The 19,902-nt window shown below is 43.7% G+C and overlaps 1 protein-coding gene across 1 annotated transcript; it reads left to right on the top strand.

Annotated features, from left to right (window-relative positions):
- The first annotated feature begins 1,457 nt into the window (after positions 1 to 1,457).
- On the top strand, positions 1,458 to 5,101 carry LOC141026000 (uncharacterized). Its single transcript, XM_073501941.1, has 5 exons — positions 1,458 to 1,718; positions 1,855 to 3,033; positions 3,532 to 3,568; positions 4,245 to 4,641; positions 5,065 to 5,101. Exons 1-5 carry the CDS (start codon positions 1,458 to 1,460, stop codon positions 5,099 to 5,101), a joined length of 1,911 nt encoding a protein of 636 aa, XP_073358042.1.
- The last annotated feature ends 14,801 nt before the right edge of the window (positions 5,102 to 19,902 follow it).

The raw sequence follows: 19,902 nt of genomic DNA, 5'->3' as shown, positions 1-19,902 counted from the left end.
CCGAACTTGCGAAAGATTTCTAGAACTCGAGTTTTCCGCTGAAGGAAACATTGTTCGACCCCAATGAACAATGTTTAGTCGGGAACTGCCAACCACCTCCAACGAGAGTTTTCCAGAAGCTACTTCATTAAGTCTTGAAGCCATTTTGTCAAACAAAGCTGGTTCACTTTCACACCTAAGCTGGTTCTAGAAGCTAGTTCTCTTTCACACCTATCCAGGGGGGTTGTCCCGATTATAAATAGGCTAGCTCTTCCCTTCGTTGGGGACTTTTGCCATTTCTATCAAAGACCAAAGACATAGACTCCTCCTGAGATTGGAGAGCTCTTCTTATCCTTATTCTCGTGATTCCTTGAGAAATTGCTCCTAATTCGTGCTCCACGACTAGATCGTGTTGTGTGGATTAGAGTTTGTGGTTTCCCTTGCGGATTGCACCTATCCCGTGCTCCACAAGTTGAGCGTGGTTGTGTGGGTTAGTATTGCGGGTTGTGTATCGGCAATTGTTTGTATTGCAAGCTTCGGTGAGCCTCCTCCTCGTCGGGTCATAATCTCTTATTTTCCATTTTTAGGCTGCTTGCAGCTAGTTATCCCCATCCGTTTATCGATCCTACGCCATGAAGATCGGACCTCCCCTTGTACTCCCTCTTCTTCGAATAGGGGGTCGCATTAGCTGGTATCAGAGCAAGGTTTACACAGTAGGATCTGTATCCTTTTAGCTAGATCTATCCTTTTTAGTTTGGTTTTTCCCCGTCCTAGAGTCCAAAGACAAAAAGCCACAAAAAAATCCAAGCCTTTGTTTGCTGAGATCTAGTTGTTTGCTTTCCTCTTTGTGTTTGCACAAAGTTCTATCCAAAGTTGCTGCTCTTTTCTTTGAGTCTTGTTGGATCTTTTGTGCTGCAAAAAAAGAGAGAGAAAGAAAAAGAGTGGAAAAAGCAAAAAAAAAGAGGGGGAAAAGAGCAAAAAAAAGAGAGAAGAGAAAGTGTTGAGCAAGTGTGCAATCATTTTCAGTTGGGTGAGAAATTTCATAAGTTGTAGTGGCAAGTGTTGCAGCTCAATTGTGGTGCAAGGATTTACAAATTTTTCTTGTTCATTTGGTTTGCATTGATTGGATCTCAGCACTGGCCCTCCCTTTTGACCCCACCCAGATCCACCTAGAAACCATCAGATTCCTTCCTTTCATTCGCTTGTCCACTCCTGATTTGCTACGTCCACACAGCCACCAAGAAATCATTAGAGTTTGGGTAAGCAAGAAGGTGAGCTGAGTGTTTTCCACATATATTTTTCTTTTGCCCACTTGTTTCCAAGAGTTAACATGACAGGATCTAAGTCGAGTGTACATGGACATCAACATGTGGAAGATGATCTCCCAAAAACTCGCGTAGCACTTGGTGATATGATTGAGGAAAGTATAGTTGCAGCTATGCGAAGGATGTTCGGTGGTCGTCTTCCTATTGCGAGTAATGGGGACCAACATCAGCACAGCCCCGCTGCCTCGCTGGCCGCCGACAACCGGTAATGTCAAGAACACAACGATCGCCATGTTGGTCGTGGACGAGCGGCAAGAGTTTCTGCCCATGGTGCCCCTGCTATTGGTGTTGAACGGAGACATGTCAACTTTGCTGCTCCCCGTGAGGGTGGGCTGCTTGGAGGAGAAGCTCGCGATCGAGGCCATGACCCCCGCGGGTTTGCTACCGATCACTGGCGACGAGTGGCACATGATGGTGATGCCATCTTCCTTGAAGATCTCTCGAGCATGGTGACGAAGATGAAGGCATGGGGGACTATGAACCCTACTCCCCGCCTCGCCATGGTGCTGTTGTTTGTCACAATGGTCATCATTATGACCATCGTGATCAGGATGACCGTGACAACCAAGCAAGAGTGAAGCTACATGTGCCATCATTCACGGGAAAAGAGGATCCAGATGCATATATTGAGTGGGAAGAGAAGTGTGATCAAGTCTTTCGCATCCATGGTTTTTCTGAAGCCAAGAGAGTTGATCTTGCTGTTATGGAGTTCTCTGGTTATGCTCTTACATGGTGGAATCATCTACAAGACGATCGGTTGATGTCAGGCAATAATCATATCCGTAGTTGGACTTTGATGAAGCAAGTCATGAGGCACCGTTTTGTTCCATCATACTATGAGAGGCAATTGTACAAGCGGTTGCAGGGGCTCACTCAAGGTTCCCGCACTGTTGAGGAGTACTATAAAGAGATGGAGGTGCTCCTAATTCGGACAAGAACCCGTGAAAGTGATGAGGCGAAGATGGCAAGATTTTTACATGGGCTGAATGATGAAATATCAGATTTTGTGGAGATGTTTCCTTATGATACATTACAAGATGTGGTACATCAAGCTATAAGAGTTGAGAAGAAGAATATGCATAATGGTCATACTCGTGCTTTCCAAGGCCGCACAACCATACACTCATGGCAGCGAGCACAACAACCATATGGTTCTCAGTTTGAGGGTGCACCACCTAGACACCCACATGCCTCGAGAGCTTCCTCACCTGCTATTCGCAATCAAGATAAGAGATCATCAGCTACAGCAGGAGTATCCTCTGCTCCACCTCCAAAAAAGAGTTCTACACGCAGTAGCAACATTCAATGCCACAAGTGCAAAGGAAGAGGTCATATTTCTTCAGAATGTCCAAGCAAAAGAACTATGATCATCAATGAACGAGGTGAATGGGAGTCTGAAAGTGACCCTGAAGGTTGCAATGATGAAGTGGAAGAGGAGCAAGGTTGGGAAGTAGGAGGAACTATTTTATCTCATGAGGAACTTGATGGAGAAGCTTTGGTTGTATGTCGTTCACTTAACGCCCAGGTTGTGGAGGAGGAAAAGGGGCAACAGCATAATCTTTTCCACACCCGTTGCCTTAACAACTCAAAGATATGTCGAGTGATTGTTGATAGTGGCAGCTGCAACAATATTGCAAGCACGGAGATGGTCGAGAAGCTTCAATTGCAAACAAAACTTCACCCACACCCATACCGCATGCAATGGCTGAATGATTGTGGCGCAATTAAGGTGATTAGTAGCATGCAAATATCAATTTCAGTAGGGACATATCAGGATAATGTTGAGTGTGATGTGGTGCCGATGCATGCTTGTCACTTGCTTCTTGGGCGACCGCGGTTGCATGACCGTGATGTGCAAATCAGCGGGCGTGCGAATCGCTTATGTTTTGTCCATAGAGGAGAAAAGTTCACCTGGCTACCCATGACACCCGAGGAAGTCTATCTTGGTGAGATGAAAAGAAAAGGAAAGAAAAAGGGAGAGAGTGATCATACACGATGAGTGAGCCACCAACATAGTGAGGGAGTGTTTCCACAGCCAAAAGCTCCACAGCCAAATATGCCCAAGCCCCAGGAAAAACAGGGATTAGTTATGATGGCTAGGAAAAGGGATATGCAGGCATTGAGAGAACCTAATACTCCATTCTTTGTACTCATGTACAAGGAAACTTTTTTGGCTGCTAACGATTTACCGTCAACTCTTCTTAGTGTTGTATTTGATCTTTTGCAGGAGTATGAGGATGTGTTTCCCAAGGAGGTACCACCTGGTTTGCCACCGAAGCGGGGCATTGAGCACCAAATCGTCTTGGTTCCGGCACCCCACTACCGAACCGACCACCGTACCGAGCAAACCCCGAGGAGACGAAGGAAATTCAAAGGAAAGTCAAAGATCTTCTTAACAAAGGGTATGTAAGGGAAAGTCATTCTCCTTGTGTTGTTCCCATTCTTTTAGTTCCCAAGAAAGACGGTACCATGCGCATGTGCACTGATTGTAGATCCATTAACAACATAACTATGAGATATCGGCACCCTATTCCTAGGCTCGATGACATTCTTGATGAACTTTGTGGCTCCACCATATTTTCCAAAATTGATTTGCGAAGTGGTTACCACCAAATAAGAATGAAAGAGGGTGACGAATGGAAAGCTGCATTTAAGAAAAATTTGGCTTGTATGAATGGTTGGTTACGCCTTTTGGATTAACAAATGCACCTAGTACTTTCATGAGATTGATGAATCATGTGCTTAGATCCTTCATTGGCAAGTTTGTAGTGGTTTACTTTGATGGCATATTGATTTATAGCAAAACTTTGGAGGATCGTGCTGGACATATAAAATGTGTGCTTGTTGTCCTACGAGAGGAATAGTTGTATGCTAACGTGGAAAAGTGCACATTTTGCACACACAAAGTTGTGTTTCTTGGATTTGTTGTTTCGCCAAAAGGTGTGGAGGTCGATGAAGAGAAGATCAAGGCTATTCGTGAGTGGATGCCTCCACAAAATGTGAGCCAAGTACGTAGCTTCCTCGGACTTGCAGGTTTCTACCGCTGGTTCGTGAAGGACTTCAACACCATTGCTGGACCCATGAATGAGTTAATGAAGAAAGACACTCCATTCCAATGGGGTGATGCCCAAGACAAGTCCTTCCAAGAACTGAAGATGAGATTGACATCAGCCCCATTGCTTTCACTTCATGATTTTGGTAAGACATTTGAGATTGAATGTGATGCAAGTGGTGTTGGCATTGGTGGAGTTCTAATGCAAGAAGGTAAACCCATTGCCTACTTTAGTGAGAAGCTTAATGGCCCAACTCTTAATTATTCCATCTATGACAAAGAATTGTATGCACTTGTTCGATCTCTGGAAACATGGCAACACTACTTGTGGCCAAAAGAGTTTGTAATATATTCTAACCATGAATCTTTAAAACATCTAAAGGGCCAACTCAAACTCAACCGTAGACATGCAAAATGGAGTGAGTTCATAGAGTCTTTTCCTTATATTGTCAAGTACAAGAAAGGGGAGGATAACGTTGTTGCCAACGCATTGTCTAGGCGTCACATTTTACTTTCCCAACTTGATGTTAAAATCCTTGGTTTAGAAAGCATCAAAGAATTGTATGCTAATGACTCATACTTTGCTGAACCATTTTCAAAGTGTAACAAGGAAAGGGATGGGAGAAGTTTCACTTGCATGATGGATTTCTATTTCGAGCTAACAAATTGTGCATCCCAGATTGTTCTGTTCGTTTGTTGTTCTTGCAGGAGGCTCACGCTGGTGGTCTCATGGGACATTTTTTAGCCAAGAAAACTGAAAGTGTACTCGTTGATCACTTCTTTTGGCTGCGAATGAGACATGACATGGAACGCTACGTGATGAGATGCGAGATTTTTCACAAAGCTAAGTCGTGCTTGAATCCTCATGGTTTATATATGTGACAGCCTGATTTTTGGCCCTTTCTTTTTCTTTTGTTTTTCTGAGGTTTTTGCTTGATTTTTCTTTTTCCGTGGCTTTGTGGTCTAGAAAGTGAAGAAGATGAACTCTTCTTTGCTTCCTGAGTGGCTTATCATACCCAAATCCTTCCCTAGACCCTGTCATTTTCATCCTAGCCCAAATCCCAATATTCTTTTCATTGGGAATATTCCTTTTCTATTAAAGGAATAACTCAAATTGCCCTAGGTTGTGAAGCAACCTTTATTTCCATCACTCCTAAAATTCCCAAATAATTCTCATAATTTTTTTGGGGCATATCTTTCTCAAATATGGCAAAATATTTCATTTGTCATGTTTATCATCATGCTCAAATAATTCATTTCGTATTCTGTCCTAAATGGCACATTGTGAAGCAAGTGATATTTTCCTTTTCCCAATTGACCTCAAACTCCTTGGACACCTTTTCCTGTACATATCATTGCCACTTGCCAAAATGCAACCTCATTTTCCTAGTAATTATTTAATTATGATTTTCCAAAGTTTCTATCCAGAAAGAAGCTTTGTGAAGGAGGTGCAAGCTAGGCATATCCAAATGAGTTGCCATTTTGCATGATCCCTCATATCATCGTATCATAGCCCTCCACCAAAGTAGAGCTCATGTCATGCCTCCATGTGAGCTCATCTTCAATACTTTGATTCTGTCCAAAATTTCAGTTTGTGAAGCAAGTATATTTTATCTTGCTCCATTATTGCTGCCAATTTTTCTAGGCCTTCTATTATCCATATAACCTACCTCCACCCATTTTGGGCATGTTTCATTAAGCCATTTTTCCTCTAGCATTTTTGCAAGTTTCTGTCCAGAGGAGATGTTTGTGAAGCAAGTACCAGTTTGGCTAGGCCAATTGGTATGCGATTTTTGAGGATCTTCATAGGACCAAATGACTCTGCCTTGCCCAATTTGAGCTCAAGTTGATGCTTCATCAGAGTGCATCATCCTAATCTAGTTCCTGGACCAGTTTATGTGCTTGTTAAGCAACTACATTAAATCATGATCCTAATCCTCTCCAAGTTACCAGGGTGAAAGTCCTTCTTACCCTAAACCTACCAGACAACTCCATTGCTTCCAAACTCCTTCCTATTGATCAGCAGTACACGACCAAGTTTACTGCAGTAAACTTCAGAGGTTAATTACCATTCAACCGGAGCTCTTTTCACCGAACTACAACATCAGTTGTAACCTGCCCTGGATGAACTACGCACTAGACAACGTTTTCAAGCCTTTGGCACTTTCTCCTCGCCAGCTCACGCGGTCACCACCTCTCTGGCATGCCATGGCTGCGTCTAGGATGGATTCTTGCTCGGGCCCCTCTCCCTCTCGTCGTCCTCATGCTCGTGAGCATGTCCAACAGCTAGCCCGCATCGTCGCCGTCCTCCTGGAGCCACTTCCCCCTCCGTCAGCCCCTCCGTCAGCTCTCGTCGCCGCGCGCCCATGGACGCACTGTGGCCGACCGAGGCTTTAATGGCGTTCGGCTGCTTCTCCTCTGCGCCCTCGGCCCCCCTCACCCTGTGCGCCTCTGTAGCTCGTCTATTGCCTTCCTCATCGCGTTCCCGCGCCTCCCCGTGATCGCTGGCCGTCGCGAGAGCCTCGGCCGGACGTGGCTGGCGACAGCCGAGCCCGTGCCCCTCGCCCCCGCCTATATAAGGAAGCCCCGACCCCCTCCGAGCTCGTCACCAGCCTTGCCTCACTCCACTACCCCTCGTCAGCCTCTCATTCGAGCTCGAGAGCTCCTCTTCGCCTCTGTTGGCCGCCATGGCCATCGCTCCCTTCCGGCTAAATTAGCCCGAAGCCGAGCCCTCCTCCACCTCTAGCCACCACCATCGCCTTGCCCGCACTCCGGCGACCCTCCTCGTGCCCTTGCCCCCTCGCCGGAGCCTCTCTAGAGCCATGCCCAGAATACCACTGCCGCCTCCGCTCCTTTCTGTCGCGTCGCCGCGCGCCCATGTCGCTCTTCCTCCGGCGCCGTTTCTTTCCTGGATGGATGCGCCATGCCCCGCGAGCCCACCGGTGGTCTCCACTTGGCCGGAGATCGCCGGAGTAGGCCGCTCCATCGCCGGCATCGCCCCTGTCTCCCACTCCTATATTTCCCATTGAGGGAGCAGCGAGGAGGAAGCCGACGCCCAGCTGGCCCCCTCCCCCTGCGCGCGGGCCCCCTCTGTCAGCTGCTCAAGGCCCGGCCCCGCGCTTGCCAGCAGGGATAAGTGGAAACGTACTCCTGTGAGTACGCTTTCCCTTACCAAAGGCGTATTCCATTTCTTCTTCAGGCGAGAATGTGTTTCCCTCTCTGGAAAACGTATGTTCAGAAAAGGCGCGTTCTGTTTTTCCGGCTGAGGGCCTGTTTCTGATGATTTCATTACAAATAGGTCCCTGATAGAAAAACTATCATATCGTTTCACTCCCAACTCCAAATGAGGTGAATCCAAATCCACTTCTTCGTCTCGTCGGGCCCGTTCTGTTGGTTTCATTTTCACTATGGTTTGACACTATGAAAATGACCTTTTTCCCTTGCACGTAAACAGCCCCTCCGAGAGAGAACTGTTTCTGGCAAATCTTTTCGCGGCTTCACCGCACTTCTCCCCGGTGCCTTCTACATCCCCTGGCAAGCCACAATACCCACTTGCATGATATTCATGCAATAGCCATGGTTTTCAACTTGAATATTTATTAAATGATTGCTTATTTAAAATATGTTTATCGTTGTTTCGGTAATGCTTCTGGGTTAGTGCTTACTTTCTTACTATGTTGTTATGCACCTAGTTATCAGGCCCTGCTAGTGCTAGTATTCCTTTCATATGCTTATGCTTGCTAGTAGTACGTGTTGATGTTGGTGATGGTCTTCGGTGCATGACTGTCGTCTGTCCCGAGTACCGTTGTTATGCATGTTCCATTGCATCCAGTTGGTTAAATGATTGCATGGTAGCATTGTTGATATGTATTGCATGATATTTATAGTTGATGCTAGTGGTCATGCTAGGTTTCTATGAGTAGTGTTGTACTTGTGATATTCATGCTCGTCATTATACTATGCTCAGTTGGATATGATTCATTGTGGATATGGTGGATAGTTATGTTGCACCCCGTGCTTATGTTGATATCATGTTTATGCATTATTGAATCATGTTATTTTATCATGGCTGAGCATATTGCATTCAAGTTTAACCAGATTAAATTGAACTTGAACAACTGTTGGCTGAGTCATGGTGCCACCAAATCGAGCTGACCAGTGCAACCACACTTGCCTTATGGGGGGTCCTAACTGGGTCTATTGTCGTGCCTCTCACCGGTGCCTCCAACTAGGGAAGGTTATGGGCATGCGTACCCTAATCAGGTAAGCAGACATAACCTTGTGTGCCCGTAGTTGGATGATAAGCGCTTTTGTCCCTGTTTGGGACGGACCACGACGGTGGTCATTGTGTCTTTGGTAGACACGAGGCCACCCAGGACTAGCCCAATGGGGAGTGAGTCGGATTGGCCGGGAGAATGTCATGGCAGTAGATCGGTTTTGTCGGAACGCCATTGGTCCACCCGAATGGGAGTGCGAGGCCATGGGTTCCGTGGTGTGGGTATAGTGTACTAACCTCTGTAGAGTGTATATTAAATCTATCGATAGCCGCGCCCGCGGATAAGGGCCCAGTTCATAGTCGGTCCCACTGTGAGTCAACAGTATTAATAATAACTTGATTAATGATAACCCCGGTTCGACGATGAGATAAGTTGGTTGTGATCGCGGGAAAGATCACCGTGTAAGACCAAGTGTTGGTCATGGTTGTCATTGCCGGAATGATCACCGTGGTATCGAGGATACCGAGTTGTTGGATATTCTTGATGTTGTGCGAGAATCATGGGTAAAGATGAAGCTCCTTGTGGTCATTTAATGATTACTACGGTATTGTTTATACCAAGCTTGATTTGATCCTGAGATAATCGTGGGATGTCCGAGGTTGGTAAGTGATGCATGTGATGGTTACGTAGTAACCCGAGGAGAATAAATAGTGCATATAGTGTCATCATGTTGCATGCTAGTAGCGTCAGATCTATATGTTCATGCCATGCTCATGTTGTTCTACCTGTATCATGTTCATGTTGTTCATGCCATGTTATTCTGATGATCTCATGTTAATTCCTACTTAACCTGTAAATGACATGCTGATGTTTGTCTTGAATGCTTCTGGTTATTGTGAGCTTGCAAGTACATTCAATGTACTAACCTGGCGTGTCATGCCAGTTTGCAGGTCGTGCCTGGATTGCTTGCTTGTTTGGCGTTGTTCCTGTGTTCGCGAGCTAGGATAAGCGTTCCAGCCAGAGTCCCTGCGGAGTGGAGTTCACCACCGTCGTCGTTGTTCCGCTGCCAGTAGTTTTTCCGCTGCTTCGAGTTATTCTGCTGCTTGCATAGAGTAACTGAGGATGGTGTAGTGTCGTCGTGCCGATGTTATTTATTGTAATATCGGAGGCCTTGTATTCATATTCATGTAATAATAGTAAGCTGGTTTGTTCTATGCTAAGCAGTGCCGTATTCCAGAAGACTTCTCCTCGATCTCTGGGCTGGAATATGGGGCGTTCCGGTTTTCTCTGAGCCGGGGTGCCACAATATACTCCTTTATATATTCCAAATACTCCGTGGGAAGATATTTCTATGGAATTTGTTCTTGGTTTACCACGGACTAAGAGGGGGAGTGACTCGGTGTTTGTGGTAGTTGATCATTTCAGCAAACTGGCACATTTTATCCCATGTCATAAGAGCGATGATGCTTCACATATTGCTGATCTGTTTTTCAGGGAAGTTATGCGGCTACATGGAGTACCACGCATGATTGGGTCAGACTGTGACACCAAAAATTTTAGCTACTTTTGGAAGACCTTGTTGGGAAAACTTGGCACCAAGCTCCTATTTTCCACGACATGCCACCCACAAACTGATGGACAGGCTGAAGTTGTCAACCGAACGTTGTCCATAATGCTACGAGCAGTCCTCAAGAAGAATTTGAAGATGTGGGAAGAGTGCCTACCTCACGTGGAGTTTGCGTATAACAGGGCGGAACGAACTAGCCTTGATGCAAGTAAGCGTGCTGATTTTGTCAAGAAACTTCATGCCCAGGCAAAGGAGAACATTGAGAAAATGACTGAACAATATGCAAAGCAGGTAAACAAGACCAGGAAGAAGCTGGTGTTCGAGCAAGGTGATTTGGTATGGGTACACCTTCGGAAGGACCGTTTTCCTGTGCAACACAAATGCAAGTTGCAGCCACGCGGCGATGGACCATTTGCGATGCTCGAGCGAATCAACGACAATGCTTACAAGATCGATCTTCTAGAAGAATATGGTGTTAGCCCAACCTTCAATGTCTCTGATCTTTCCCCATACTTTGGGCCTTTAGAGTCAAGGACAACACCTTCTCAAGAGGAGAAGGATGATAAGGACATCCCAACCATCGGCACCACACCATCAACGGTCCAATCACAAAAAGTCGCCTAATGCAAATACACGATTAGGTGAACGCTAACTTAAGTCTATCATTTGACCTTGAAAACATGGTTGTGCCTTCACCTCCTTTGTTGTTGGTTGAACTTAGGTGCGATATCGAACAAGGTCAAACACATCTTAGTCCGTGCAAAACAATGTTTTATGGCGAGGAAACAAAGTTAAGAATTCATGAAGAATGAGTTGTCCACTGAAGAAACATTGTTCCGATTCTGACAAAACAATGTTTTGCACGAGTTGGCTATCCCAACTTGCGAAAGATTTCCAGAACTCGAGTTTTCTGCTGAAGGTAACATTGTTCGACCCCAATGAACAATGTTTGGTTGGGAACTGCCAACCACCTCCAACGAGAGTTTTCTAGAAGCTACTTCATTATGTCTTGAAGCCATTTAGTCAAACAAAGTTGGTTCACTTTCACACCTAAGCTGGTTCCAGAAGCTAGTTCTCTTTCACACCTATCCAGGGGGGTTGTCTCGATTATAAATAGGCTAGCTCTTCCCTTCGTTGGGGACTTTTGCCATTTCTATCAAAGACCAAAGATATAGACTCCTCCTGAGATTGGAGCGCTCTTGTTATTCTTATTCTCGTGATTCCTTGAGAAATTGCTCCTAATTCGTGCTCCACGACTAGATCATGTTGTGTGGATTAGAGTTCGTGGTTTCCGTTGCGTATTGCACCTATCCCATGCTCCACGACTTGAGCGTGATTGTGTGGGGTAGTATTGCGGGTTGTGGATCGGCGAATGTTTGGATTGCAAGCTTCGATGAGCCTCCTCCTTGTCGGGTCATAATCTCTTATTTTTTCATTTTCCGGCTGCTTGCAGCTAGTTATCCCCATCCATTTATCGATCCTACGCCGTGAAGATCGGACCTCCCCTTGTACTCCCTCTTCTCCGAAGACGGGGTCGCATCATTTCTTCTTTCCCAGTTTGCAGATTTGCTTTCGATCAGGAAGCTTGCATTGATGGAGTCTACTCTTCTCCTTGTGCTTCCTTTCTGTTTTGATTTTGTAGGATGAACAATGTGAAATTCTGTCAAATTGAATGAATTTAAGAAAAAAAGAAAAAACAGGGGCTATACAGGAACTTTGTCGTCAGCTAGCTGACGGCAAAGAGCTTTTCCATCAGACAGCAGACGGTAAAGCTGCCACATGGCAGCTACTTGTGCAACCTGGGGGCACTGGGCTGGCCTACATGGGCACTTTGCCGTCTGCTGGCGGACGGCAAAGATGCAAAGGTCTTTGCCGTACGCCAGCAGACGGCAAAGCATGCTCTTAACCCCCTAACGGACCTAACCTGCCACGTGTGCCGCCCAGGCTCTTTGTCGTCCGCTGGCCGACGGCAAAGATGAAATGGTCTTTGCCGTCAGCTAGCGGACGGCAAAGAACCCTTTGCCATAGCTTATTCAGCTGGACCTGTTGTCGTCTGCTGGCGGACGGCAAAGTCCTTTGCCGTCCGCCAGGCATGCCTTTGCCGTCAGCCATGACAGACAACAAAGTGCCTGATTCCTGTAGTGTAATTTGTTGAAGTGCCTTCTGCTTAGTTACCACATCATAGGTGTGATATGTCAAGTCGTCCAGTTTTTTGTACATATTCCATCCTCGTATCATGACTTTGACTTTCATCAGAGTAGTGTTCGTCAGTATCATGCATGAATGAGTTCTGAAGAGCGAATTTTATTCCTTTTTCTTGTCAGTTTGACCTCACAATGCAAAATCAATAAAGCGGAAGGAAATTGGTAAGGCATTGGATGAGGGTGGTCCTTCCGAGCAACTGAAACGGAGGGTCTCTATAGATTCTACTCCGCCATCCTCCCAACAAGATTCACAAGACAACGCAAGGCTAGACAGTCAATGTAGTTGTGTAGATGATGAGCACATCTCCCCTAATCCACCATTAGAGGTGTTTGCTCTAACTTGGCACTATTATATGTGGTTGTATGTTGCGTATTAAGTCTAGCTTGTATCGCTTCTAACTTTGTTGAATTGCATCTGTTTACTTTACACATAATGCCTGTGAATATGACACGTGTTCCTGTTTCTAGAACATACTATATCTGATCACACCATGTTCTTACATTAGACTACTATTCTTGCATATCCCGCATCAATCACTTATGATAAGGCACCTTTAAGTCGCCACTGTGATATTGGTTGCGTCTTGCATATGATTTCTAGCATGTACTGCTTCTAATTTGTTGAAACGCCACACAGTTTGAACTTGGCAGAGTGATATTGGTTGCATCCTTCATATGGTGTCTAGCTTGCAGTGATTCTAATTTGTTGAAATGCCTTCTACTTAGTTACCACATCATAGGTGTGAATATGTCATGCTGTCTTGTTTTTTGTACATATTCCATCCTCGTATCATGTTTTTGCCTTTCATCCGAGCAGTGTTCGTCAGTATCATGCATGAATGAGTTCTGAAGAGCGAATTTTATTCCTTTTTCTTATCGGTTTGACTTCACAATGCAAAATCAATACGGCTGAAGGAAATTAGTACGGCAGTAGATAATGGTGGTCCCTTGGAGCAACTCAAACAGAGGGTCTCTACAGATTCTACTCCACCATCCTACCAACAAGATTCACAAGACAACACAAGGTTGGACAGTCAACGTAGCTGTGTAGATGATAAGCACATCTCCCCTACTCCACCATAACAGGTGCTTGCTCTAACTTGGAACTGTTATATGTGGTTGCGTGTTCCGTATGTTGTCTAGTTTGTATTGCTTCTGTTTTTTTTTTTGAATTGCATCTGCGTAGCTTACAACTTATACCTACAACAATCACTTACCCATAAGACACATTTAACTTGGGTGTGCGATGTAGGTTGCATCTTTCATTGTCTTCTAGCTTGTACTGCTTCTAATTTCTGGAAATGGCACTTACGACGAGACACTTTTTACCTGATAGAGTGATATTGTTTGCATGTTCATATGGTGCCTGGCTTTCATTTCTTCTAATTTTGTTGAAATGCCTTCTGCTAACTGTTTTTCATACATATTCCATCCTCCTATCATACGTGTGAATATGCAATGCTGCCCTTTTTTGTATATATTCCATCCTCCTATCCTACGCTTGCCTTACATCAAAGTAGTGTTCGTCTGTATCATGCATCAACCAGTTATGCAGAGCTAATTTTATTCATCTTCTTGTGGTTTTGACTTCATAAGGCAATATCAGAAAAGAGGAAGGAAAAAAGTAAGTTAGGGGATGTTGGTGGTCCTCCGGACCGACGCAAATAGAGACTCTCTAGATTTGCCACTGCCACTGCTAATGCAGTTGAAGTCCCAAGTCAACATGATGAGTTCATCTCCCATACTCCATCGCAGGTGCTTGCTCTATGTTGACAGTGTGATAATTGGTTTCATGTTGCATATGTTGTCTAGCCTGTATTTCTTCTATTTTGATTAAATTGCACCTGCTCAGTATATATGTTAGACATGTGCATATGACAAGCCTATCTGTGTATAGAATACACTGCATCTATCTATCATACCATGTTCTTACATCAAAGTGCTGCTGTTGTGTATCCTGCATCAGTCACTCATGATTGGACGCTTTTAACATGGCAGTTTGACAGTGGTTGCATCTTGCATTGATTTCTAGGTTGTACTGCTTCTAATGTTTCGAAATGCCACTTATGAGAAGACTTTTAACTTGGGAGAGTGATATTGGTTGCATTTTTCATATGGTGTCTAGCTTGCATTACTTCTATTTTCTTGAAAATCCTTCTGCTTAGTTTACACATCGTAGCTGTGAATATGTCATGCTATCCTATTTTTCTTACATACTCCATCCTCGTACAGTTGTCTTACATCAAAGTATTGCTTGTCTATATCATGCATCAATGAGTTCTAAAGAGCGATTTTATTCTTTTGTGTTGTGGGTATGGCTTGACATGGCAAAGTCAAAGAACAGCAAGGAAAAGAATATAGTAGGGAATGGTGTTACTCGTCGGGTGCAACAGAAAAGGATCTGCCCTCGAGATTATGCTGGTACTTATAGTGCAGTAGAAGGTCCAAGTCCACCGGCTAAATCTACAAACACAATATCACCTACTCCACCAGCTGCAGCATCCGCTTCAATTGTACCGGCATCTCAACGAGTTACTCGTTTGTTTGCTCCGCAACTGGCCAGTTCCCAAGCTGCCTTCACACCTAACACTACTTCTAAAGCACTTTTGACACAAGAGGACTTGGCAAGATCAGATGAATCTCATGAGCATCAACACCAAGACGGTACCTGACCGAGTCAAGTTGCAGTTGCATACTACTTTATATGCACTCTCACAGTTTGATGTGCACTAACACTCTCCATATTCGTTGTTGAACTTGCACCATGGTGCAAGCGGAAATAGACATCAGGGATAATGCTTGACGGATTACCAATATCCAAAGAAGGAAGAATGGACATCCATTTTGAGGCAGGTTTAAAAAGGCCACGTGATGCTACAGAGTCAACCAAGTTAGTATCTGAGGCAGTCGTTGCCGTTAGGTGTCATGCACGTATCCTCCCAACGTGGATCCAGTACAGGAATGAGAAAGACGATACCGAGTTTAACACCTTCCTTGACCCTTTATCCGTAAGTAATGTTATTCATCGCAATTTGTAATATTGTCTTGCTCTGTCCCATACTTTCTAGCTTCCTCCTAATAAGACTCACATTCTTTTTTCAATAGATGAGGTTCAAGTTGGATCCAAAAGATGATGCAACTAAACAAGCATGCACTCATGTTTTCAGTCTACTCTGCGACAATATCGGTATCACCTTAGAAAAACTCACTTTGAAGGCAAGGCAAACAATGAAATCGCCCAAACATCTCAAGTGGAATATATTACAGATGAAGACTAGACAAACCTTGTTAAAAACTGGTCTGATCCAAAGTATCAGGTAGGGTATATGTATTTGATCAGATCACATCTTGAACTTGTATTTATGTATGTGCCTTACAAGTGTATCTTCTTCTAGGCTAACTGTTTGAAGAACAAGACCAATCGTTCTAAAGTGAAATTCCAATAGACAACAAGATCTCGTAGCTATATTGCACACTGCGAGGCTCTTGTAAATAGCTGCTACTTCCTTCTTTTTTCTGTGCCATATTATCGTATCTATATTACAGTAGTTCACAAAAATAAGTTATGTATAAACGTGAAACCTACTTTATTTGTTTTTATCTCATTAGTAACTTATCTGGTACACTAATCTAGAAGTCCAAACTTTCCGCAAGCTATGGAACAAATGATTGAACAGCCATAATCAACTGAAGGTGACGAGGCTACCACAGGCACAATGTCACCCCTTGCTGCAGTGCGTCAGTATCTCTCCACTAATAGTGCAAAAAGCACCTTCCTGCGTAATTCTGTGTTGGTTGTCAAGGTAACCTCAACCAAATCGCCTACTGAACAAAATCTTCCGGCTAGACAGAGTGATATATCTGTGCTCCAGACACAAGTCCAATCCCTAATGTACGTTGTTTCGGAAACAAGAATAGTGGTTGACAAATGTCGTCAAGATATGAAAGGTTTTGAAACCAGACTATCAGACATTTGCTTCGTTGTTCAAGAGCAATGGCGGAAAAAGGGGATGATCATGCTGCTCCATCAGATTCTACAGCCCGAAACATTAGCACTCAGGTCCAATGATTTCTGCTTCTATACATCTGATGGTGCTTTTATCTGCAAGGACTGTAAACTTTATGCCAACAGGCCTTTTGTTGTATGGCTGGAATTTATTTTGTTGTGATACAGCATTTATCGTGATGCCAAAGGCTGTAGAAATTACGACGCTATTTTTGCATAGTGTAGGTTTATCTTAGTAATGTATTCGGCGGAAAGCTTTGTAGGAGCCCAACGTGCCAACATTCATTAGGCCCATTCGAATTGGGCTAAAAACGATTATGGGCCATAATTTGCATGTACCCCACTAAAAATATTTGGGCCTAAATCAACATATTTTTGGTAGGCCTGTGCAACTCGGCCTTTAACAGGCCTAAACATAATTTGGGCCCTCAGTAACAATAGGCCGTTAACATGTGTAAATATCTCGAGCCCATTGAGGGAGTCCTGGATTAGCGGGTCCTCAGGTGTTCGGACCATTTGATATGGGCCGGACTGATGGGCCGTGAAGATACAAACAGAAGACTTCCCCCCGTGTCTGGGTAGGACTCCCATATGCGTGGATGGCAAGATTGGTGTCCGGATATGTTATTTCCTTCCCCCACAAACCGACTCTGTACAACCCTAGGCCTCTCTAGTGTGTATATAAACCGGAGGGCTTAGTTCATAGAGGCTATCAGAATTCTCATAGGCTAGACAACTGACACGTCTCCAACGTATCTATAATTTTTTATTGTTCCATGCTATTATATTATCTGTTTTGGATGTTTAATGGGCTTTACTAAGCACTTTTATATTATTTTTGGGATTAACCTATTAACTGAAGGCCCAGTGCAAATTGCTTTTTTTTGCCTATTTCAGTGTTTCGCAGAAAAGGAATATCAAACGGAGTCCAAACGGAATGAAACCATCGAGAGAGTTATTTTCTGAACAAATGTGATCCAGAGGACTTGGAGTGGACGTCAAGAAAGAAGCGAGGAGGCCACGAGGCAGGGAGGCGCGCCTGCCCCCCTGGGCGCCCCCACCCTCGTGGGCCCCTCGCAGCTCCACCGACCTACTTCTTGCTCCAATATATATCCATATACCCCGAAAACATCTGAGAGCACCACGAAACCCTATTTCCACCCCCGCAACCTTCTGTACCCATGAGATCCCATCTTGGGGCCTTTTCCGGCGCTCCACCGAAGGGGGAATCGATCATGGAGGGCTTCTACATCAACACCATAGCCTCTCCGATGATGTGTGAGTAGTTTACCATAGACCTTCAGGTCCATAGTTATTAGCTAGATGGCTTCTTATCTCTCTTTGGATCTCAATACAAAGTTCTCCTCGATTCTCTTGGAGATCTATTCGATGTAATTCTTTTTGCGGTGTGTTTGTCGAGATCCGCAATTGTGGGTTTATGATCAACATTATCTATGAACAATATTTGAATCTCCTCTGGATTCTTTTATGTATGATTTGTTATCTTTGCAAGTCTCTTCGAATTATCAGTTTGGTTTGGCCTACTAGATTGATCTTTCTTGCAATGAGAGAAGTGCTTAGCTTTGGGTTCAATCTTGCGGTGTCCTTTCCCAGTGACAGCAGGGGCAGCAAGGCACGTATTGTATTGTTGCCATCGAGGATAAAAAGATGGGGTTTATATCATATTGCTTGAGTTTATCCCTCTACATCATGTCATCTTGCCAAATGAGTTACTCTGTTCTTATGAACTTAATACTCTAGATGCATGCTGGATAGCGGTTGATGTGTGGAGTAATAGTAGTAGATGCAGAATCGTTTCGATCTACTTGTTGTGGACGTGATGCCTGTATACATGATCATGCCTAGATATTCTCATAATTATGCACTTTTCTATCAATTGCTCAGTAATTTGTTCATCCACCGTAATACTTATGCTATCTTGAGAGAAGCCACTAGTGAAACCTATGGCCCCTGGGTCTATCTTCCATCATATAAGTTTCCAATCTATTTTACTTTGCAATCTTTACTTTTCATTCTATATCATAAAAATACCAAAAATATTTATCTTATTATCTCTATCAGATCTCACTTTTGCAAGTGGCCATGAAGGGATTGACAACCCCTTTATCGTGTTGGTTGCAAGGTTCTTATTTGTTTGTGTAGGTACGAGGCGACTTGTGTGTAGTCTCCTACTGGATTGATACCTTGGTTCTCAAAAACTGAGGGAAAATACTTACGCTACTTTGCTACATCACCCTTTCCTCTTCAAGGGAAAAACCAATGCAAGCTCAAGAGGTAGCAAGAAGGATTTCTGGTGCCGTTGCCGGGGAGATCTACGCCAAGTCAAGACATACCAAGTACCCATCACAACTCTTATCCCTCGCATTACATTATTTGCCATTTGCCTCTCGTTTTCCTCTCCCCCACTTCACCTTTGCCGTTTTATTCGCCCTCTTTTTCCGTTCGCCTCTTTTTGCTTGCTTCTTGTGTGCTTGTGTGTTGGATCGTTTGTCACGATGGCTCAAGACAATACTAAATTGTGTGACTTTTCCAATACCAACAACAATGATTTTCTTAGCACTCCGATTGCTCCTCTTGCCGATGCTGAATCTTATGAAATTAATGCTGCTTTGTTGAATCTTGTCATGAAAGATCAATGCTCTGGCCTTCCTAGTGAAGATGCCGCTACCCATCTAAACAACTCTGTTTATTTGTGTGATATGCAACAGAAGAAAGATGTGGATAATGATATTGTTAAATTGAAGCTATTTCCTTTTTCGCTTAGAGATCGTGCTAAAACTTAGTTTTCGTCTTTGCCTGAAAATAGTATTGATTCTTGGAATAAGTGCAAAGATGCTTTTATCTCTAAGTACTTTCCTCCCGCTAAAATCATCTCTCTTAGAAACGATATTATGAATTTTAAGCAACTTGATCATGAGCATGTTGCACAATCTTGGGAGAGGATGAAATTAATGATACGTAATTGCCGTACACATGGTTTAAATTTATGGATGATTATACAAAAAATTTATGCCGGATTGAATTTTTCTTCTAGAAATCTTTTAGATTCGGCCACGGGAGGCACTTTTATGGAAATCACTTTAGAACAAGCTACTAAACTCCTAGATAATATTATGGTTAATTATTCTCAATGGCACACCGAAAGATCTACTAGTAAAAAGGTTCATGCGATAGAAGAGATTAATGTTTTGAGTGGAAAGATGGATGAACTTATGAAATTGTTTGCTAATAACAGTGCTCCTATTGATCCTAATGATATTCCTTTGTCTACTTTGATTGAGAATAATAATGAATCTATGGATGTGAATTTTGTTGGTAGGAACAATTTTGGCAACAATGCTCGTAGAGGAAACTTTAATCCTAGGTCGTATCGTAGTAATTCCTCTAATAATTATGGTAATTCCTACAACAACTCTTATGGAAATTTTAATAAGATGCCCTCTGATTTTGAGACTAGTGTTAAAGATTTTATGATTTCTCAAAAGAATTTTAATGCTTTGCTTGAGGAAAAATTGCCTAAGATTGATGAGT

The sequence above is a fragment of the Aegilops tauschii genome, chromosome 6 (genome assembly GCF_002575655.3).
Source record: "Aegilops tauschii subsp. strangulata cultivar AL8/78 chromosome 6, Aet v6.0, whole genome shotgun sequence".
NCBI lineage: Eukaryota > Viridiplantae > Streptophyta > Magnoliopsida > Poales > Poaceae > Aegilops > Aegilops tauschii.
The sequence above is the reverse complement of the archived record's forward strand: the minus strand, read 5'-3'. Positions and strand labels throughout refer to the sequence as shown.

Bases quoted from the DNA above. Each gene is read 5' to 3' on its own strand.
- LOC141026000 (XM_073501941.1), top strand. From the start codon at position 1,458: ATGGGGACCAACATCAGCACAGCCCCGCTGCCTCGCTGGCCGCCGACA. The intron at 1,719-1,854 runs GTGATGCCATCT...CATCGTGATCAG, and splicing joins GCGACGAGTGGCACATGATG to GATGACCGTGACAACCAAGC. The intron at 3,569-4,244 runs GTTTGCCACCGA...TTTCGCCAAAAG, and splicing joins TCCCAAGGAGGTACCACCTG to GTGTGGAGGTCGATGAAGAG.